This window comes from Panthera uncia, assembly GCF_023721935.1.
Source record: "Panthera uncia isolate 11264 chromosome C1 unlocalized genomic scaffold, Puncia_PCG_1.0 HiC_scaffold_4, whole genome shotgun sequence".
Taxonomy (NCBI): Eukaryota; Metazoa; Chordata; class Mammalia; order Carnivora; family Felidae; genus Panthera; species Panthera uncia.
This window is the reverse complement of record NW_026057585.1, coordinates 67056577-67080902: the sequence shown is the minus strand read 5'-3', so window position 1 is coordinate 67080902 and position 24326 is coordinate 67056577. Positions and strand designations below refer to the sequence as shown.

The window sequence follows — 24326 nt, the reverse complement described above, 5'->3', positions numbered from 1 at the left end:
ATCTATCTCATCATAATTTGCTTTAAATATTATATTAGAGATCACATGTAAGGCATTAAAATAAATGTTAGCTACTATTATTAACACCATCATCAACATCATTACTGTCAAATTCTAAGTCAACAAGCCTAGCTGCAATTTCTGACTCTACCACTTATCGAACATATTGCCTTGATCAAGTTATAGAATTAATCTGTGTTTCATTCCTCATTTTAAAAGTATGAAGATGGGGCGCCTGGGTGGCTCAGTCGGTTGAGCGTCTGACTTTGGCTCAGGTTGTGATCTCGTGGTCTGTGAGTTCGAGCCCTGCGTCGGGCTCTGTGCTGACAGCTCAGAGCCTGGATCCTGCTTCAGATTCTGTGTCTCCCTCTCTCTCTCTGACCCTCCCCCCATTCATGCTCTGTCTCTCTCTGTCTCAAAAATAAATAAACGTGAAAAAAAAATTTTTTTTTTTAAGTATTAAGACAATGGCTACTTTGCTTCACAGAGTCATAGTAATGATTAAATTACACAGCTTATAGGGGCGCCTGGGTGGCTCGGTCAGTTAAGCATCTGACTTTGGCTCAGGTCATGATCTCACGGTCCGTGAGTTCGAGCCCCGCGTCGGGCTCTGTGCTGACTGCTCAGAGCCTGGAGCCTGTTTCAGATTCTGTGTCTCCCTCTCTCTCTGCCCCTCCCCTGTTCATGCTCTGTCTCTCACTGTCTCAAAAATAAACGTTAAAAAAAAATTAAAAAAAAAAATTACACAGCTTATAAAAGTTTCTAGCACAGTATCTGTAACAAAGTGGATTATACAACTATTCTAAATCTCTCCCAGGGTAAGGACCACTATATTACACATGCAGATTTTGGGTTTTTACTCATTACTTAAAGAAGTCAACATTTAACTACTATAATCTCTATATATTGACATTCAAGCACATCATGACCACTACTTCTCATACATTCTAGTCAAAAGCACTCTAACATTCTATATTTTACTTTCCCATGCCATCATATCAAAAAAAAAAAAAAAAGACTATATAGAGACCTAGTCTATATTCAGTCAATTAATCACCTATCTTTTACGGCACAAGATCTTGTTTGTTTTCCAAGTGTCCTGAATCATCATAGAGAATAGCTGAAACATCAATGTCTTTCACACAAGGCCAACTTCACCATGTAATTCAGTAAGACTCAACTTACTTCAAGGGCTTTTCAAAATTACAAATAAAATAAATCCCATCTCAACTCCTCTTCCATAAAGTCTAATAATGTACAGCATGGCCACAGGAGCAGGAGAAATAAAAGAATGATAAGGACATAATGAACCTAATTCTCCACACATGTTAACTTTGAAAATTAAGGTAATAATTTCTGTACTTGGTACATGTTCTTTCTTGCAGCTAATGTAATATGAAAAGTATCAGTGTATTAAAACATTTATAGGGGCGCCTGGGTGGCGCAGTCGGTTAAGCGTCCGACTTCAGCCAGGTCACGATCTCGCGGTCCGTGAGTTCGAGCCCCGCATCAGGCTCTGGGCTGATGGCTCGGAGCCTGGAGCCTGTTTCCGACTCTGTGTCTCCCTCTCTCTCTGCCCCTCCCCCGTTCATGCTCTGTCTCTCTCTGTCCCAAAAATAAATAAAAAAACGTTGAAAAAAAAATTAAAAAAAAAAAATAAAACATTTATAAACTTACCCTAATATGACAGATTTGTATTTTTTTTATTTTTAGAAATCAAGCTGTTACTGAAGTTCCCAATGTTTGCCCTAAATCACTCTTACCAATAATTACTCACTAACTATCTTCTAAAAGCAGGAGATAAAGGACATAAAAAGTCATGGCCCACAGTCCTAAAATGCTTGTACTTTACTTGGGTTAAGTTATACAAAGTTGAATAACAGCATCATATAAGAAGTGAAGTCAGAATGGTACAAGCAATTAATGCAATTAGTAAGTCCTATCAGAGATAAATCTCTCAAAACTAAAGCAATCAGAAAAAAATTCCTAAAGGACGAGAAAGCTAACCTGGACCTTAATGCATGGGCCACACTTAAGAAAAGTATGAAGAAAAATTAAAAGCTAATTCAGATTAGTGTGTGTAATATGATGTGTGTGTGTGATCTTGACCAACTTTGACTTTACTTCTTTAAACCTCTTCATCTGTAAAATAATAGTTTCTAACATTCTTGAGGTTATCTTAACTAACCAATAAAATAGTAGTACTTAAAATAGAGGCCAGCAGAAAACACACATGCAATAAATGTTGACTATTATTTGATTCTCTAATAACCTCATGAAATAGATGTTATGAACTAAATGCTATATCCTCCCAAAATTGATATGTTGAAGCCCTAACCCCCAAGGTGATGGTATTTGGAGATGGGACTTTTGGGTAGTCATTAGGATTAGACTGGTCACGAAGGTAGGTCCCTCATGGTAGAAAGAGTACCCTTATAAGAGACACCAGAGAGCTTGCACACATGCATGTGCTTGCTTAAGCAAGCTTTGTGCTTGCTTTATTTATTTATCTGCATGTGCAGAGCTTGCAACTCTGTTATCAGCTAATTCCTTCTATCAACTTAATTCTTTTTTTTTTTTTTTTTTTAATTTTTTTTTTAACGTTTTTTATTTTTTTTTGGGACAGAGAGAGACAGAGCATGAACGGGGGAGGGGCAGAGAGAGAGGGAGACACAGAATCGGAAACAGGCTCCAGGCTCTGAGCCATCAGCCCAGAGCCTGACGCGGGGCTCGAACTCACGGACCGCGAGATCGTGACCTGGCTGAAGTCGGACGCTTAACCGACTGCGCCACCCAGGCGCCCCTATCAACTTAATTCTTGAGCCCCATTCTGATTGTTACTGCCAACATGTGTTCCCTATGAGTCAATCCCTATCTTGGCAACCTGTATACTATCCTATGTTGAAGGGTACTATCATCTTCCTTTTTCCTAATTTCAAGGAATTGAACTCCATTCTGGTAGTAAGTGCTACTCTATTGCAAAACATTCCTGTTGACAAATATGTGTACCTATGAACCTTCAAAGAGCATGCCCCTGGAGTCCTTTATCAGCAATTACCCTACTGCTATCCCAGTGCCCACACAATACCCTAAGGTTGGCTTCTGCTCTCCTGTGAATCTTCATGGAGCACACAGCCATGCATTTGCTATATGCCAGTCTCTATTACTGGAAGCAAAGCTAAGAAGTCCAGCTTTATAAAATAAAACCAGCATTTAATATCCCTCAGGGGATCCAACCTTCTAAAAAGGAAAGACACATAACATGTGTTTTCTGTCTCTGGTTCACTTGTGATACATTGACCGGAAACTGTTTACTCTGACCTCTGATGTTCTCATCTTTCTTATTACTAATTTTGTCTGAAGTCTCAGTAGCAAAAATCTCAGACTTTCCCCCTCACTATTTTTTTCTTGTCTGAAGTTTAGCAAACAGCAAACTTATCAGTGATTGGAAGGGTGATGGTCATCAAAAAAGATAAATAAATGGGGCGCCTGGGTGGCACAGTCGGTTAAGCGTCCGACTTCAGCCAGGTCACGATCTCGCGGTCCGTGAGTTCGAGCCCCGCGTCAGGCTCTGGGCTGATGGCTCGGAGCCTGGAGCCTGTTTCCGATTCTGTGTCTCCCTCTCTCTCTGCCCCTCCCCCGTTCATGCTCTGTCTCTCTCTGTCCCCAAAATAAATAAAAAACGTTGAAAAAAAAAAATTAAAAAAAAAAAAAAAGATAAATAAATACCTAATAAGCACATGAAGAAAACATTAAATGCCATTAGTTAAATATAAATTACAATTGCAGTGAGACAAAGGGAATAACAAGTGTTGTCAAAGATGTGGAGAAATTGGACCATCATACACTGCCGGTGGGAATGGAAAATGATACAGTCATGTTGGAAAACAGTTGGCCATTTCTTAAAAAGTTAAACATAAATTTACCAGATGAACTGGCAATTCCATTCCTAGGTATCTATTCCAAAGAAATAGAACAATGTATCTATGCAAAGACTTCAATACAAACGTTCAAAATAGCATCCTCCATAATAGCCAAAAAGTGGAAACAATCCAGGGACTCAGGTTGGGAATATACATTTACTGCCAATGGGTATGAGAAAACTCTTTTGGATGATTAAAATATTCTAAAAATGGATTGTGGAGATTTTACAATGGTGCAAATTCAAACTCCTTCAGTTTTGTGCTCAAAACAGCTGAATTTTATGATATATAAGTTATAGCTTACTAAAGCTGTTAAAGATATTTAATAAATAATAGAGAGATGAAGAAACTAAAAAAGGAGTTCCCAAAAATGACACAGTTCAGATGCCCACTGGTCTATGAGAGGAGGAGGCACACATGTAATTAAAGACAAAACAAAATATTTTGTTAATAAGTATAAACATGATGATGATATGCTATTTTACTCAGAACAGTAAAATGTTACCATTTATTGCTATCTATTCAAATTATTACATATTAGGATTTGGAATGTAATTTCCAATTTATTTTACAAACAAAAACCATCAAACATAGGGATTAGTGAAAGCTCATAAAGGATTACAATTTTAGGTAGAAATGAAACTCAGAAAAGAATCTTCAAATGAAGGTAATAAGAGAAGTCTCCTCCAAGGAGGAGACAGAATCTAACATCTTTTCAAATTCCAAGCAAATAAAAAAGGGACCAGGATGATGCCTTCAATTTCCTTTTCAAAAACATCAATGATTGGATAAAGCTTAGAAACATTCTTGCAGCATAAGACATGTTGCATCTCTTCAAAGGGACTGCACAAATTACAATTAGAATGATCCACTATGGAAATGCCAAAGAAAGAAAAAATGTGCTTGAAAAATGTATCTTAAAAACAAAACAAAACACCTGAGTGGAAGTAGAGAAAGTAGTAGGAAGGTGGGAGGAAGGAAGTTGTGGTGAGAAGCCCTGGACCCTAGACTGACCAGGGCTGTTCTGGAACTCTTTAATAAGCCACTTAACCTGTCCAGGCCTCTCTGTCATTTTTCTTGATCAAATATAGTTAAATTCATCCTCATGCAATTATTATGATGACTAAAATAGTCAATGGTGGTGAAATGGTATCCTATAAAAACTTAAAAATTTTTAGGCAAGATAATTTGGCAAGAAAATGTTTAAGAATTTCCATTAAAGTAATACTAGTCATTAGTGAAAATTCACTCTTTCTTAAGAGACTCTATCATAAGAAATTCCCACATGTGTTTAAATAGTGGATGAGACCCCAAAACACAACCACTCAATTGTCAGAAAGGGGGAAAAAAAGGCAGTCAAAAGAATAGGGACTTTAAAGCAGAGAAATGAAACGGAAAAACCCTTTCTTTAAAAGACAAGTAATAAATGTACAAAGAATAGAATTTTTAAAAATCACTGTTTGCCAAACTTTCCAGTAATAAATTATTTCAAGCAAGAATCATCAGTATATGCTACAGGGGTCAAAGTTAAGGAGTAACAGGATATAATAGTCTCAGAGTATCTCCCCATTAATTACAAAGAGAAGAAATAGCACCTTTGTGACAGAGAAATCTAGCAGACCCCATCTTAATTAAGTGAGCAAATTAATATCACCAGTAACAAAGCAATGTGACATACTTCCTGGCATGTTGCACGCATCGCTTCTGTTGTATTCTCGGGGGAATGAATAACCTAAATCTAATCATGAGGAAAAATCAAACAAACCCAAATTGAGAGACATTCTATCAAATAACTGTCCTGAACTCTTCAAAATTATCAATGTCAAACACAAAGAAAGATTAAAGAACTGATCCATTTTAAAGACAACTAAAGACACACGGCAACATAAGGCCATGTGTGATGTGGAATTTCTTTTGCTATAAAGATATAGCATAAGCGGCCAAATGTGATTTAGGTTTATAGATTAGCCTATTATTATTATTATTATTATTATTATTACTGTTAATTTTCTGTTTTTAATAATTACATCACATAAGATAATATCTGTATTAGTCTCCTCGGGCTGCCATAACAAAATGCCACAGACCAAAGGGATTACACAACAGACATCTATCTCTCAGTTCTGGAGGCTGGAAGTCTGAAATCCAGGTGCCAGTGCAGTCAGGTTCCAGGAAGAGCTCTGGCTCTGGCTTGAAGGTAGCCATCTACCTATTGCCTGTGTCCTCACAAGGCAGAGAGAAAAAGCAAGATCTCTGGTTTCTCTTCTTATAAGGGCATTGATCCTATCATGAGAGCCCCAACCTCCTAACCTTATCTAAATGTAATTACCTTCCAAAGGCCCCATCTCCAAATACCAGCACATTTAGGGTTAGAGTTTCAGCATAAAAATCTTGGAGGGACACAATTCTGTCCATAGCAATGTACTTGTCAAAAGAAAGTTAATACACAAACATACATACAGATATAGAGGCAGGAAGGGGAAGGAGATAGAGAGGAAGAGGGAAAGCAAATATTAGCATTTGAGGATTCTGAAAGGTATAATGGGGATCCTTTATACTATTTCAACTTTTCTTTAAGTCTGAAATTATGTCTAAATAGAAAGTTAAAAGAAAAAATGTGGACCTCACTAATGACCTCTCTGATTGTACTTCACATAGGTAGCTGGCTGCGTCGATCAAAAGTTACTGAAACTTTAACAGTTCTGCTGGCAAATATATTATAATTGTCAAGAGACATCAGACGCTTCAGTGCATTCTAAAAACATCTTCCAAAGAAACATCTACATTGGAGTTATTTTCGATTTTCTTAAACCTTATTTTCCATGGCCATAAATTTCTTCCAAGAGGGGAAACAAAGTATAACATCTGTTCCTAATTTCATATAATCTGCTACCATGGTAATAAAAGACTTATTGATTACCACATCTATCTCCCTGTTAACGCTAAGAAAGCTAAATAAATGAGCACAAATTCTGCATGTTCTCAGAGAAGAATGTTTCATTTCAACATTAAAAAGAGAAAAAGAGAGAGAGAGATTATACACTACAGTTTAGAAACAGAAAGAGATGGGAGCTCACTATAAGTTATGATTGTGGTTTTTTTTCACTCTGTCTCATTTTTCTTTTTCTATGCCTTTCTCAGTGTGTACTGAATTCACTTAAAGGCTGCTGGGGAATGTTGCTGACCGACTAGTCAATGACTATAGATATGACACTCAAATATCCCTAATTATAAAATGCTATTTAATCTTCTTCCTAAAAGTCATCTTCCTTATCACATTGAACTTAAGTAGTAATTTATCTAACCCTTAGAACCAGGGCCTACAAAAAAGATTCTTATAAATTAAGCATAAAAGACATTATCTCTTCATAAATATAATAATAAATAATTATTATATTGACAGCTGAAATTTACTAAGGCCTGTGTGCTAGGGCATTTTACATGGTCACATTTACTGTGTTATCTTCAGTCTTTTTTTTTTTTTAAATGTTTTTATTTATTTATTTTTGGGAGAGACAGAGAGACACAGCATGAGCCAGGGAGGGGCAGAGAGAAAGGGAGACACAGATTCTGAAGCAGGCTCCAGGCTCTGAGCTGTCAGCACGGAGCCCAATGCAGGGCTCAAACCCACAAACCATGAGATCATGACCTGAGCCAAAGTCAGATGCTTAACTGACTGAGCCACCCAGGCGTCCCTCTTCATTCTTTAATATACTGATTATCAAAGTAGTTAAAATGATTTGTTCAAGAATGCCCAATCTATAAATAAGTGACAGAGCAAGTAGTCAAATATATGTGTAATTTTATGTCTAAAACCCATAACCTTGAACTTTTTACTATGGTGCTTCCCAAATCTTTTCTACAAACTAAGGGGTATATGTTAAGGTAGGAAAATAGTTCCATAGCCAAATAATTTTAGAAATTGTTGAGCAAAACAAAATCAAGTTGTTTTTTTTTCCACTAAAAGGTATTAGTCTTTAATATGCTACTCTGTAGTTTATAGCAGCACAAAAATTCTATTATTTTTAAAGTACCTATATGGGTGTCCCACAAGTTGTAAAAAAAAGTAGCATATGCCTTACTACCTAATAATACAGCAGAGATTCTATTTTAGTTCACTGATGTCAAGTTAAAGGCTTGACTGTAGCCAAGGCAAGTAAAGCAATGAAGAGAAATAACTTTTAGCTCACCATTGTGCATCCTGGACCATCCATCTCTTTCACAGTCTCTGCCGGAAGAACCAAATAAAGCATCAGCCCTGGGACTTGGAGGGTCAACCTAGAAGAAGAAGGATTTAATAAAGTCAAAAAGAACTTAAGTGTTCTTCCAGTCTCATGGTACCAGAAAATCAACTCAAGTACATAGACTATTAGTCATCAGGTTAATGTGATAGTGCCTATTATGGTTCAGGCATATCCCAAAGCCAGAGCTTAGTTGAGTATTTTGCTGTTCATGTTTAAATAAAATTGAAATTAAACTTCAGAAATCTCTAATTATATATTGAGTCTACTTTCAAATGAACAGATTTATAGTTAAACTGTCCACTACCCCATCGTGTAGGTGGCTTTCCATTACAAAGTTACAAAAAGAGGAATCTATTTTGCCACATTTAAAAATTTGCCACATTTACTACTAAACAGTGTCATTATTTGGCTGTGTTCAGAGCCCAGCATGCGGAGTGCTTCATAGCCTACAGTTAATAACAGTTGGGGCGCCTGGGTGGCTCAGTCGGTTGAGCGTCTGACTTCGGCTCAGGTCATGATCTCACAGTCCATGGGTTCGAGCCCCGCGTCGGGCTCTGTGCTGACCACTCAGAGCCTGGAGCCTGTTTCAGATTCTGTGTCTCCCTTTCTCTCTGCCCCTCCCCCACTTGCACTCTGTCTCTCTCTGTCTCAAAAATAAATAAACATTAAAAAAAATAAATAACAGTTAAGCATGTTTTCTAATGAAGAATAAAAAAGTCAGAGTGATGTAAATAATAAAAAAGATAGCTCTATTCATCAAAATTAAAAACTTAGTACATTAAAAGGATGATATTAAGAGAGTGAAAAGCAATCCTTGGAATAAAAATAACTTGCAAATAATTATCTATTAAGGCATTAATATCCAAAATATATGAAGAAACTTCTACAACTTAAAAAAAAACCCTCAGTTGATGGGGGGTGGGAGGGAGGGCAGGGTGGGTGATGGGTATTGAGGAGGGCACCTTTTGGGATGAGCACTGGGTATTGTATGGAAACCAATTTGACAGTAAATTTCATATATTAAAAAAAATAAAAATAAAAAAAACAAACAAAAAAAAACAAACCCTCAACTAAAAAGTGAGCAGAGAACTTAAATACACATTTCTCCAAAAGATATACAAATGACCAATAAACACAAGAAAAAATGTTCGATATCAGTAATCATTAGGGAAATGCAAATCAAAATCATAGTGAAAGATACTACTTCATGATATAAACGTACTAAACACCACTGAGTTATACTTGAGTTTTAACTATGGTGCTTCCCAAATCTTTTCCACAAACTAAGGAGTATATGTTAAGATAGGAATACAGTTTCACTTAATCACTTAAAAATGATTAAAATAGTAAATTTTATATTGTGTATATTTTACCATAATTTAAAAAAAATAAATTTTTAAAAAGGAGAGTGAAAAGACAAATATTTATAAATTATATAAGTATCTAGAATCCTGATATATAAAGAAAATTTACAATTCAACAACAAAAAGAAAAACAACCCAATTAAAAATGGACAAAGGACCTGAATGAATGTTTCTCCAAAGGAAACACAGAAATGCCTAACAAGCACATGAAAAGATGCTCAAGATCATTACTTATCAGGAAATGCAAATCAAAACCACAATGAGAAAAAAAAAACCCACAATGAGAGACCACTCCACACCCCCTAGGATGGCTATAATAAAAAGAAAACAAAACAAAATAATAAGTGTTAGTGAGAAGGTGGATAAAGTAAAGCCTGAAACACTGCTGGGAACAATGTAAAATGGGACTGCCACTGTGGAAAACAGTTTGACAATTTCTCAACAAGTTAGAAACATGCATAGCACATACCATGTGACCCAGCAATTCCACTCCTAGGTATTAAAACAATAGGCACTAAAACAAGTACTCAAATTGAAACTTGTGTATTAACATGCATAGAAGCACTACGCACATAACCCAAAGGTGAAAAAAGCCCATCCATCAACAGATGACCGGATAAACAAAATGCGGTATATGTCCATACGATGAAATATTAGTCGACCAAAAAAGGATCAAGTACTGATACATGCTATACCATGAATGAAAGAAAACACTGTGCTAAATGGAAAAAGCCAGACAGAAAAGTCTACACTTTGTAGGATTCCACTTAGGTGAAATGACAGAAGAGGAAAATCCACTTCCTGATAGAAAGTAGATTAATGGCTGCCAGGGGCTGAGGAAAGGGAGAAATGGTGAGTGAATACTTAATGAGTACAGGGTTTCTGTTTGGGATGATGAAAAAGTTCTGGAACTAGATAGTAGTGACAGTTGCACAATATGAATGCATTTAATGCCACTGAATTATATACTTTAAAATGGTTGAAATGGTAAATTTTATGTTACAAGTATTTGACCACAACAGAAAAAAAAATCCTATTCTGTATAAATGAAAAAGAAAATAATTCCATTTAACTTTTCTGGAATGGTTGTGCCAAGTTAGTTTGGGAGCGTGTTAGTTGCTTTCTTGAAACTGCCCCTTACTCTTTATGACTATTTTTCACACAATGTATGTAAAACTAGAATGTCTTTCCTAAAAGTATTAACTTTTTACATGTGCATGTATGAAATTAAAATGTTATCAATTTGTTAAATGCTTTTATTTATTTATTTTAATGTTTTATTTATTTTTGAGAGAGAGAGACAGAGACAGAGTGTGAGCAGGGGAGGGGCAGAGAGAGAGGGAGACACAGAATCCGAAGCAGGCTCCAGGCTCTGAGCTGTCAGCACGTGGGACTCGAATCCATGAACTGTAAGATCATGACGTGAACTGAAGTCAGACGCTTAACTGACTGAGCCACCCTGGCACCCCTGTTAAGTGCTTTTAAAATCATAAATGGTTATGGGGGAAAAGAGACATCTCTATGCAAACACAATTGGAAAACTCCAGTTTCCTATATAATAATGTAAGCAATTTTCTAACTGTAGGCGTAGAAGCATGCATTTTTTTTCCCTGTCTATTGAAAAGCTGCAAGGGAAATCTCTTAAATAAAAACATTAAAGTTTATACCAAGCAGGATTAGGATTATTCCATTTTGAACACTGATGTGAAAAACAATAATTTAATAAGCATTTTAAGAGCAGTTATTTCCCTAAACAATTTTGTTTTGTGGCTAACTTCCAATAAATATTACTGGTTATCTTTGTACATAGGCATTTTAATTAAAATGCTACTATTCCTTCAGATTAGAATTTTTTTTTAATTTTTTTTAACGTTTATTTATTTTTGAGACAGAGAGAGACAGAGCATGAATGGGGGAGGGTCAGAGAGAGAGGGAGACACAGAATCTGAAACAGGTTCCAGGCTCTGAGCAGTCAGCACAGAGCCCAACATAGGGCTCAAACTCACGGACAGCGAGATTGTGACCTGAGCCGAAGTCGGCCACTTCACCGACTGAGCCACCCAGGCGCCCCTCCTTCAGATTAGAATTTAATATATCCTTTTCAAAATAATTTACAACTGTAAGCAGTCATAAAATTAAAGGTTTTCTAAACTGCCATCAAACAAGCAAATAAATCTTATCTGGATATTGTTCAAAAAATAACAAAAAATGTGACCAGAACCTATAAACAAATTCTATAGAAATAAGACAAATGTAATCACAATCATCTCAATAAAATATTTGCATTTATAAGTAACCATTGTAAAATTAAAAAAATCTGTTACATTGGGGCGCCTGGGTAGCTCAGTTGGTTGAGCGTCCGACTTCGGCTCAGGTCATAATCTCACGGTTCGTGGGTTCGAGCCCCGCATCAGGCTCTGTGCTGACAGCTCAGAGCCTGGAGCCTGCTTAGGATTCTGTGTCTCCCTCTCTCTCTCTGTCCCTCCCCTGCTCATGCTCTGTCTCTGTCTCAAAAATAAATATAAACATTAAAAAAAATTTTTTTAATCTGTTACATTAGTTTAAAAGAATAAAGGATTCATAGTCAAAATATAAAAATGGAATGAAATGTTGCTTAAATGTAATTCACTTAATTTTTTTTTAGATGCCACACAAAAAAACTAACCTTTCAGGTGGTGTACTTTTAAAAAACCCATTAGACCATCAAAGGAGCATATTTACATGTTTACATTTATATTTACATATTAGAATTTTAAAAAAATGAATTAAAGTCAGAAATAACTTTAGGCACACTGAGGTGGCTCAGACAGTTAAGCGTCCAACTCCTGATTTTGGCTCAGGTCATGACTTCACGATTCTTGAGTCCGAGCCCTGTATCAGACTCTTGTGCTGACAGCGCAGAGACTGCGTGGGATTCTCCCTCTCCTCCCCCTCACTCTCCCTCTCTGCCCCTTCCCTGTTCGTGCTCTTTCTCTCCCTCTCTCAAAAATTAATAAATAAACATTTTTAAAGAAAAGAGATAACTTTATATATAATCCCAAAAGGCATTTTGCTTCTACAGGCACTTAAACCTTAATGTTCATTACTATTATTAGATATATTTATGAGTAATTTTTATTAATTTGTAGGTCTTTGTTAAAGAAACACTCTTTTTTTTTTTTTTTTTAATTTTTTTTTTCAACGTTTTTTATTTATTTTTGGGACAGAGAGAGACAGAGCATGAACGGGGGAGGGGCAGAGAGAGAGGGAGACACAGAATCGGAAACAGGCTCCAGGCTCCGAGCCATCAGCCCAGAGCCTGACGCAGGGCTCAAACTCACGGACCGCGAGATCGTGACCTGGCTGAAGTCGGACGCTTAACCGACTGCGCCACCCAGGCGCCCCAAGAAACACTCTTAAGATAAAAATTCTTTGCAAAAATTCAAGAAACTATGAGAATTCTAAGAAGGTCCTTTATTACATATTCTGAAATATTACAGACTCTTAAAATTAGCCAAAGTCTACTGAACTATCACATGAACACAAGTTCTAAGCTTAAACCATATCAAAAGGCTTCTGTGTGGAAAGATTAGAACTATACAACCCTAAGTTAACTCTCTTCACTTTCAAAGGCCTTCCCATCCTCATCAAATAATGATTTGCTTCAAAGATCCATTATATAAGGTTTATCCAAGGGACATAATATCAAAGGGAACTTACTTGCCATTATAGTTTTCAAAAAGGCTAGAAAAAGGGAGTCTTCTTTTTTCATAAAGGAAAGTTGGTCCTCTTTTAACACCCTCCTCTGCCATTTTAGTCCTAATGTCAATTATATCTAAGTTCAATTTGTAGAGTTATTACACTGTCCAGTGTATAAGAAGAAAGGAAATGGGTACTTAAAAGACTTAACATGGCATTCATAATGGAACTTGATCTCTGTCAGGTTTAAAGACTGACAAAAGAATGTTCTTTTACTCTAAGCTAATTTTCCATTTTAGATTGCTAGGCTAACAGTTCAGGAAAAAAAAATTATTAATAGAAGGTAGAAGTGAAAGAAGTTTCAAGAATAATATTTTAGTGAAAGAATAGATTAGATCAGTTTCCAATGGAAATGTTTAAGAGAACACATACATGTCTAATCACAAATGGAGGTTTATCTGTTTCTTTTTTGAATTCATAGGGTCCCAGATTTAAATGGGCCAGCCGCCGCCTGGTGTCTTCAGATAGCTCACACATGCGTCTTTTTGTGTAGGGAGATGGAGAGTGTGATTTTGAAGAAATTGTAGGCTGTTCGTAGTTTTTTGCATTCATGCAATATTTATTTCTCTCAGGTGACTTGGATTTTTTCTTCTGTGATCTTGATGTTCTGCTTTGCAGTCTGCCGTGTGATTTTTCAACTGGAGCCGTATGGTAAATAAATTTATCCTAAACATACAAAATAAAAGTTAACTTAGGCAGAAGACATATGTAGAAATATATGTAGATATATCTATCTATATATAAACTACAGGTAGGAAAAAAATTTTTAAATTAATTTAAAGCACATAAAATTTATCAAAGCCAACTAGATTAGTCTTTCCTATCTATCCTAGATAACTCTTTGTCTAGTAGTTAATAAAGTATATGGTATTAAGTCTAACAAGTCCAATATTTAATCATTTGAAAAATCTAAGAAACAAGGTCAGAAAAATTAGTTTTCAGTATATTAAAAAATGAATGTAAACATTGGTTTATCATTTATAATTAAAAGTATCCAAGTAACTGACTATATAGTTTAAGAGGACTCTCTTTAGTAATGTTACAAATACGCATGGCTAATTAGTTGCTTATGACATCTTTATGGAGAAAACATAAAATAAGTTTCACTTATACTGCTATGATTATATACATACATATAATGTAAACATCTGAAAAAGAGCTTTATACATGTTTTCATGAAATGTATTGTTTGGATTATACAAGATGATTAGTATTTTAAGATCTCTTTCAAACCAAAACTTTACAATTTAATGACCAATAGTCATTCCATCTTAATTCTGATTCCATATTTTTATAAATGTAAGAAGACATGAAAGACACATATAAATGTTAATGACTAGTATTCTGCTAGTAAAATTGGTTAGCAGTCTAAGTTTTTAAAAACAAATGTTATATTTCCAAACTTTTTTTGTGTTATTAGGATAACGTTTCATTTAGTCCCTGCCTTATAAGTGCCTTAAAATTTGGATTACTAGTAAATAACATAAGACCTCTTGACTCATCATCTAGAATTATAAGATTTCCAATATTAGAGAAAATGGACAGTGAGAGAATCTTTGTATTTCTAACTTTAATCATTTTAAAAAACTATCAATCCTACCTCCCTCTCTACTTTCTCAACCCCTCCCTTCCCTGCTCATTAAGGGTATTTATTCTAATAAAATACAAATGTGACATAGAAGGGAAGAGTCAAATATTTTTAAAAAGTAAACAGGAAAAAAATGTATTTTTCCAGTTGGAAAAATAAGCCCATGGGTTTCATACAAACCAGCACCATCCGATTATTTCTTCATCTTCCTTCTGCAGCTATTAACATGCTCCCACCTTCTCCCACCTTGTTCAATGACTTCAACAAGTCATTCAGAATTTTTCCACCTTATCACATTTCATCCATCTCTATGACATCACACTGATGCACAGAAGCAGGAATGTTAGCACAGGCAAGGACCTTTGAGGTTTAGTAAAATGTTCAAGTAGTGAAGATTTCCAAGACCTTGGACTCAGACTCTGTTTCTCAGCTTTAATTACTTTTACTCACCTCATCTTAGATTTCATCATTGTGCAGATCCACTGCATTCCAAACTCTGAAATCCCTTGCTAACCAAAACTACTTTTCCTCGTGGTACTTCTTTTATTCTCGCTGAATCTGCTACTTGCCCTCATCACCTCCTCACTCCCTGGACTCTTTTCTTCAAATCTTCACACATTTTTAATATCTCTTACCTCCAGACACAGATGAACCATAATCATCTCTTTCAACAGTGCTATAAAGTTGCTTTGATTATACCAAATCTAAAATAACTAGCCTCATCTTTCTTGGTTACAGTTTTCGAATGTTGAATACTAGCAGAGGAAGTTATAAACTAAGATATATCTAGTACAGATACATGCTGTCTAACTCTATCCAATCCTTAATGCATCCTGTTCCTTCCCAGTAGAGCTGAAAATAGTGGTTGTTATATGCTGTTAACACAGTGGGTCCCTCTGACCAACAGGGTAATAGCATGTGACATAAGGAGAGTCTTGAAAAGTGCTAAAGTCTTTTACTCCTTTTTGACAACCATCCTGCCTCCATGTGAATGAGCCAAAATTAGGCTACTAGAAGACGAAAGTATTGTGGCCACCATTCCGGCTAAAATCAAGCCAATTACCAGGAATATGAAGTCCTTCCCAGACCAGAAGCTCAGCCAACTGCCAGACAGAGTGAAGCTATCCTAGATCAGTCAGCCCCAGCCTTGCCAGTTCAAACCAAAAGAACCACTCAACCAATACACAGAACTGTGAGAAACATTTTATTTTAAGCCACCAAGTTAGCGTTGCTTTTTACACAGCAAAACCTACCTGATATAGCAGACTAACACACATATTAATAAAACTACTACTGACATTTAACTAATTCATAATAAAGTCTACCTTTAGTAAGTAAAAAGTGTAAGTAGAAAACTAGTTTTATTTCAGAAATTCACAATAATATGCTTAATTTTTTCAATCCATTCAACTGGTGACAAAACATCAATTTGAAAATAATGTGCCAAAAGGAATAGAGATCATTACAAGTATTTGTAAACTTAAATAATTTTATAGTTTCTTTCACTCATTCTCTCTTAAAAACCAAAATGGTTTGTCTTATTCTTATGTTTGAACCTGAAAATGCTGCTTTACAGCCATTAAAATTTTAACTTTAACCAATATTCAGTTTTTTAAAAGTAGATTTATCACATTTTCAAATAAGGGCAAGTAAGATTAAAATTCTGGCTGATAACATTCAAAATTTTAATGTGTAAGTATAGACTCTGTTGTGCCTACCAGACAATGTTTTCTATCTTGTATTTTATCTATTGTCTTCCCTCCCAATTATCTTTAAAAAAAACTTCAGTAGCAGTCACCAAATTAATTAGTTATATGTTATGTGCCAGACACACTGCATATATTCTCTAATTTAATATTTAAGGCAGCCTAATGAGGAACTTGAACCCAGATCTGATTCTGAGGCATATTTTCTTAAACAATGTCTGACACTGAAGCCTATCCTATTATATCTGTTCAATAAATAACAAATGACAAACACTGAAATAGCAAGTTAAAAAAATAGCAAGTTAAAAAATGGCAAGTTAAAAAACTTCACGGAGGAAAACGTTAATTCCTAAGTCTGATGAAAGTCCTAATGGGGGGATAATTTTACATTTAGAAAGGACTCTTCACCAAGCTGTGCACTTAGAACGTGTGTACCTTTCTGAGCATATGCTCTACTTCATACTTTTCTACCCACCCACCAGAAGGGCAGACCCCGATGAGGAGAGAAAAAATTTGTCTGAGTCCGGGTAAAACATTTTTAACAATTTACAAAAATGCACAGTACATATCTCAAAACAAGTCAGTAACGTCTCTGCATCTGGCAAGCAGAGGTTGTTAGATCTCTACTAGCTGCATTTCAGCTTGCATTTCAAAGACAAATAACTATAGCCATACTATGTATCTTGTCAAACAACGTAAGAATGATCCCCTTAATAATTTCATATAAACCATGCTTTACCTTCTTAGCTTACGTCACAGTTATCATCCTTAGCAAATTTACTCTAAAACTGAGAGTACAGTAAATTAACACTCCGCTCTTGCCACCATGGGTCCAGTCCTGCCTCGTTTGGATCCTCAGGGCTTTATATGCTCCTGGCTCCTCATCCATCACAGGCTGTTCATTGTTACCTAATCATAATGCAACTGCATATGAGTGATGCCTAGACATTATTAGATAATTTGTGGACAAGGCAGTAAGATGATCTCGGGGACTCAGTGAAAAGTTAGACTGGAATGAAATACCAGGTCCATATAACTTAGTTGACTAAAGGCAGTTTTTACAAATATACAAGGTACTTAGGTTGAAGTGTCCAAGCTTCCCTTAGTCTGATACCATCAGTGTGGCCACCAAACTGAGCAAGAATCATTTAAGGAATGGGAGAGACTCAGGAAACCATACTTACTAAACACCAATATCCCCGCATGAAAACCTCTGGTCACATTTGCTAAAAAGAATCCTCTGAACTTTTTGCATCATCTGTAACTCCTATAAGATTTATAGAAGCCTCCCATCTAGCTCTCTGTAAGGCTTCTTGATCTCAACATCTTTCTGGCAGACTGATTTCTTTGCATTAAAAAAAAAAAAGGCCCATGGCATTACAAATAATAATTGCATCGTGGCACCGCCTATCATGTGTACCAAACTCTTCACTCTCACATTTAAGATGCAAATGAACTGCTAAATACCTTTGATAATTGTTTTGCTTACACTCCAGATTGACCCAAAAAAATGAAATGAGCTATGGTCAAAATAAAAGCATAATTCTCTCCAAATGCCCATAACTATCAACAAATAAGTTAAACCATTAAATAATTTAAATAAATGATTTGAAGGGCGCCTGGGTGGCTCAGTGGGTTAAGTGTCCGACTTCGGCTCAGGTCACGATCTCACGGTTTGTGAGTTCAAGCCCCGCGTCAGGCTCTGTGCTGACAGCTTGGCGGAGCCCAGAGCTTGCTTTGTATTCTGTGTCTCTCTCTCTCTCTCTCTCTCTGGCCCTCCCCTGCTCACACTTTGTCTCTCTCTGTCTCTCAAAAGAAATGAATAAACGTTTAAAAAAAAATTTTATAAATAAATAAATAAATAAATAAATAAATAAAAGATTTGAACCTGAGTGCGGCACTTCCTCGAGCTTATCAGACATTCAGTTATCACTGAGGTCGTAGAAAATTCCAGCTTTGGAGCAATTCCCTGAGTAAAAAAATAATAATAATAAAAGGTATTATTAATTATTTCAATTTCTGAAAAAATAGAACTATTAGTGATAAAACCATGACCTGAAGTAACAAACACTTATCAAGACTTAGCCGCTTCATTTGTTAGTTTGACCTTCCTACTAAAAGTAAAGACAACACAGTGATGCTAAATGTTAGCAAGTAACAGTTTCATTGCTGATGATTCCCTTACAAGTGATTATATTACCTTTATGTAAAACATAATGCTTTTTCCATTTTCCAGTATTTCCCTGTCAAATTATTCTAAGATTTTTAAACTATGATACAATAATACTAAAGTCAGAAATATATAAAAACACTTAATGGATTTGAGCTCTTTTTACTTTTACAAATTAACTTACTTAACTACACAATCAAGAAGTAGTTTGGTGGCACTTAGGTGGGTTAGTTGGTTAAGCATCTGACTCTTGATTTCGGTTCAGGTCGTGACCTCATTGTTCGTGAGATCCAGCCCCGCACTGGGGCTCTGCGCTATTAGCTTGCAATGCTTGGGATTCTCCCTCTCCTCTATCTCTCTGCCCCTCCCTCCTCCTCCTCCTGCTTGTGCTCTCTCTCTCTCTTTTTCAAAATAAATAAACTTAAAAAAATACGTTGGACACTCTCCTCATGTTAAAAAAAATTACACCTTGTAGATATGCAGTTCTTGAAACAGAAGAGAGATAAGTCTCTACCAATTCCGCCAACATTTCTTCCCTTAATGTATGAGTTACATTCAGATCTATGAATGAATCTGGCTTCTATTGCTCGCAACACTTCAAACATCAGCTTTAACGCTGTTTTGAAATAAGTGGAGACAAATGGTAAAATTCAAAGGAACAGTCACAAAGCACCTGCCAAAATATTTGGAAGCACACAAATCACACATTCACCAAAACATGAAAAGATATTGTGTATGCCCAGTGCAACTTCATTCTAATGTAGAAGTCAGATATTCGTCCTCTACAAACCCAGCCTTTGACCTACTAACTTGAGAATTTCAAGCATCACACATTACAGAAAAGGTAAATATGAGTTGCCTGATAATTAACCAAATGATTTTCTGCAATCCACTTTTATTAATGATGCCCACCATGCCTATTTATTAGTTATCTATTGCTATACAGCAGATTACTTAGTAGTTTATAACGAATGTACGTGCTTATTATTTCACATACTTTCTATGGGTCAGGAATCTGGCAGAAGCTGAACTGGGTGGTTCTTGGCTCAAAATCTCTCATGAGATTGCAGTCAAGATGTTTGGGCTGCCGTTATCTGAAGGTTTACCGGGGGCAAGAGGTCTGCTTCCCAAGAAGGCTCATTCACATGGCTGTTGGCTGGAGGCCTCAGTTCTTTTCTAGTTTTTAGCAAGAGGACTCAGCTCCTCAACACATAAACATCCTGAGTGTCTCCATGACACGGCAGCTAAGTTCTCCCAAAGCAAAGCAAGGAGAAAGCCACAATCGTTATTATGACTTACTCACCTAAGTCTAACACTGTCACATCTATCTCATTGTATTCATTACAGCCCTGAAGTACAGCCCACATTCAAGGACAAAGGAGTTAGACTTCCTTTTCAGCAGAGGAATATCAAACATTTGTGGACATATTTTATTTCATTTTTAAAAAAATTTTTAAATGTTTGTTTATTTTTGAGAGAGAGAGAGAGAGAGAGACAGAGCGAGCGGGGAAGGGGCAGAGAGAGGAGACACAGAGTCAGAAGCAGGCTCCAGGCTCTCAGCTATCAGCATGGAGCACGACACAGGGCTCAAACTCACAAATGGTGAGATCACAACCTGAGCCAAAGTCAGACACTTAACCAACTGAGCCACCCAGGCACCCCTTATTTCATTTTTAATGTTTTTATTTATTTTTGAGAGAGAGACAGAGTGTGAGCAGGGGAGGGACACAGAGGGAGGGAGACACAGAATCTGAAGCAGGATCCAGGCTCTGAGCTATCAGCACAGAGCCCGACGCGGGGCTCAAACCCACAAACCATGAGATCAGGACCTGAACCGAAGTCAGATGCCACCCAGGTGCCCCATTGTGGACGTATTTTAAAACCACCAGTCTACCCTCTGACCACAAGTTACTTAGACTCCTTTCATGTGTAAACTAAACTCATGCCCTACAAAGAAAAAAGAAAAAAGGAAAAAGGAAAGAAAGAAAGCAAAGCAAAGCAAAGTCTCATCCTTTTACAACCTCAGCTTGAAATCCAGGATGTTGGCATCTAAGTCAAGTCCTTATTCAACCTCCACAGATGTGGTTCTTTAAGAGCAGTTCTGACAATACAGTCCCTCACAGTTGGAAGACTTGTGAACCAAAGAGACAAGATGTCTGCCCCACACATACCCAAAATACACACGTGCAGCAGGCATAGGATAATCACTACAGATATTCTTATTCACAAAAGGAGAAAACAAGAGGCAAACAGGAATCACTGGTCCATTGAAATTCTAAAATCCAGCCAGGAAAATGTTAGAAGTTCCTTGATTAGAAGTTTAGCCCTGTTCCTGATCAGAAATAACTATTCTCTGGGCTCCTCTGGGCTCTTGCTTCCATCCTCTAAATTATCATTCCTTCTCAATGAGAGGTAGACCATGTGTTAGAGCTGCACAGTGTTCTGAGTGTGAGTCCTGTCAACAGAATTCTGGGGGTCCAGTTTTCATTTTGTGACGTCTCTCTGCTTTTCAGACCAAGCTGGCGGTATTTCCAACAATATAATGCTCTTTATTTTTTTTTTAAATTTTTTTAATATTCATTTATTTTTGAGACAGAGAGAGAGAAAGAGAGCATGAACAGGGGAGGGTCAGAGAAAGAGGGAGACACAGAATCTGAAACAGGCTCCAGGCTCTGAGCTGTCAGCAAAGAGCCCGACACGGGCCTCAAACCCACGGACCGCGAGATCATGACCTGAGCCAAAGTCGGACGCTTAACCGACTGAGCCACCCAGGCACCCCAATATAATGCTCTTTAAAAACATGTGTGGTTCTCCTATGAATCTTACTGCAGTTCACTCCATTAGACCAAAGCTGCACGCTTCTCTCCACTGGGCTTCTGCTGAGACTGCCCTTACGCATCTTCAAAACAACCTGATACTTGATTAAATTATTTTCTAAGACATCATCTTGGATCTTTCTGAGATTTTAATGAAGGATTATATAGTCACACCCTAGGTTTCACCATCAGACCACAATTTCCCAAAAGTGCCTGGAATGATTTTTGCTCAGAAGTCAACCCTTAATTTTAGCATTATCTGCCATTGGGAAAAGTGGGGAATCTTCAGAAACAGTAAGTTCCAACTCCTTTTTGCTAAACAGCCTTTCCTTTTGCTTATCTCTCTCCTCTCATACTTTGCTATAAAGCAGCAAGAGAAAACCAAACAGACCCTCTAACAATCTATCTGAAAGTCTTAGACCACTCATTTCCTTAAATATTTCTCTACATTACTGCAGATGACTATATGGCTAAACTTTCTGCCATTACATCACAAAGATTCCTCTTTTTATTTATTATTTATTTTTAATTTTTTTAATGTTTATTTATTTTTGAGTGAGAGAGCATGAGCAGGGCAGGGGCAGAGAGAGAGAGTGAGACACAGAATCTGAAGCAGGCTCCAGGCTCCAAGCTTTCAGCACAGAGCCTGATGCGGGGCTCAAACTCAAGAACGGTGAGATAATGACCTGAGCCAAAGTCAGATGCTTAGCCAACTGAGCCACCCAGATGCCCCAATAAAGATTCCTTTTAATCCTAACTCCAATAACATTTACCTTACTTTCTGCAAACACGCATCTGACAGTTTCTTCAAGACCTTTCAAGCTTTTACAAACATTCTAGCAAAGCCTTCCTAGCTTCTGCCCTCTCTGTACAGTTGCTTGAGTATCTTCACACATAGCAGTTGGCTTAGCCCAAAGTAAGCGATACAAGGGTGAGTGCAAGAAGAAAGCCACAATGCATTTAAAGACCTGGTCTCCAAGGTCCAATACTGTCACTTCACCACATTTTATCTGTTAGAGTCACTAAGTATAGTCTGTAGAATTAGCTCCACCTTTGGAAGAGAGAAGTATCAAATCATTTGTGGACATATTTTATAACTACCATAGCCTGGATTGCAACTTATCACTTTACCCTTCCCCATATATTGCTGGTCACATAGTAAATACTCAGTGTTTTAGCCATTATTTTCACTGAGCATTCAAAACCATTGTGTATCAGCTGGGGTTCTCTGGGAAAACAGAACTAATAGGAGAGGGAGGAAGAGAAAGAGAGAGAGAGAGCACGCAAGATTTAAGGAATTGGCTCATGCAATTATGAGAGTTGCAAGTCCAAAATCCAGAGGGCAATCCAGAGGCTAGCAACTCAGACAAAAGTTGATATCACAGTCTTGTGTGTGAAATCTGTATGCAAGCTAGCTGGGTAAAATTTAGGTTGTATCTCTACATTATAGTTTTGAGGCAGAATCCCTTATTGTTTGGGAAACCTTAGGTTTTGCTCTTCAGGCCTTCAATTAATTGGATGAGATCCACCTACATTGTCAATGGTAATCTCCTATACTTAAAGTCAACTGTTTGTAAACATTAATTACATCTACAAAATACTTTCACAGTAACATCTGGACTAGAGTTTGACGAAACAACTGGGCACCATAACCTAACCAAGTTGATGCATAAAATTAATCATCACTCCATCTCAAATGTCAGTTCCTCTATGATGTCTATAAGATGTAATTCATTCATTCAATTCAATCAAGAGGCATTTGAGTACCTACTCCATGCAAAGTACTGTGTGAATAGTTAAATTTAAAGAAGAGAAAGCCACAGATCCTGTTTCTATGGAGTTCACAGTCTAAAGGAGACTATCATCATCATCACCACTGTCATGATCTCCACAGCCATCATCATATCACTAACATTTATTGAGTGTTCTCTGTGCCAGGTATTGCTATAACCATTTACAAGGTTTCATTAATCCACCCAACAGCCTTATGATATCTTAATATTATAGTGCTTTGCTCAAATTTAGTCAGGTAGTCTGTGAGAGTGCCAGGATTTAATCTCAGATGTGATTGAATTCTTGCCACAGCAATGGGTTCAGGAAGACAGCCTAAGACTCAGACAGATGTCATAAGAATTCTGAGGAAGGGTACACTGTTGTCTGCCAGGACAACAAACTACTGATTGGAGTGTTTTATCCATCCACTTAAAAACACTGGATACGACTAGATTTATATCTGCCATTTTGCTGTTCAGTTTATACACATACCATGTATCTTTTGATTCTTCCATTCATTCTAGGGGTCTCACCTGTATATACATAGCTTAGTGGTCATCCTATGAACCTGTAAGTGTTCCACTCTGTTGATTATCCGTGTGTGGCTTGGGGAATACATTCAAAGACACAGCCAGATCTGTAGTTTCTACCGAGTTTCACTTTTTGCTGGGCTCGCACTGTCTCTCGTTGCATATGCATAGTTTCACAGTCAGCCAGGAATGAATGGAGAGCTGACCTCAGCCCTCCCTTACTTCTTTGTGAAATTGCTCCCTTACTTCTGTGAACCTTCTGGCAGATGGCTGCTCAATCTAACTGGAACAGCCTTCAGCCTATCAAAACTATGTGGTTTCTTCATCCATTTGCATCCAAATCCACATTTAGTTGGTGAAGACACACTGTTTGCCCTTAGGATTCTGACACCAATTCCCATGTGTGGGTTTTCCAACATTAGCAAGCAATTCTCTGTGACACCAGATAGGGGTCCTATAATTTAACTCAGTTCT

At 37.0% G+C, this 24326-nt stretch overlaps 1 protein-coding gene across 2 annotated transcripts in view; it reads right to left on the bottom strand.

Moving 5' to 3' along the window:
- The window catches only part of SPATA6 (spermatogenesis associated 6), a 149250-nt gene that overhangs the window by 69127 nt on the left and 55797 nt on the right, over nt 1-24326 (bottom strand). For both annotated transcript variants that reach the window (XM_049617213.1, XM_049617214.1), the window contains exons 6-8: nt 18452-18532; nt 13642-13935; nt 8114-8201 (exon numbers count right to left, since the gene is read on the bottom strand). In XM_049617213.1, coding sequence (XP_049473170.1) covers nt 8114-8201; nt 13642-13935; nt 18452-18532 — 463 coding nt within the window. The remainder of the gene's footprint in view (nt 1-8113; nt 8202-13641; nt 13936-18451; nt 18533-24326) is intronic.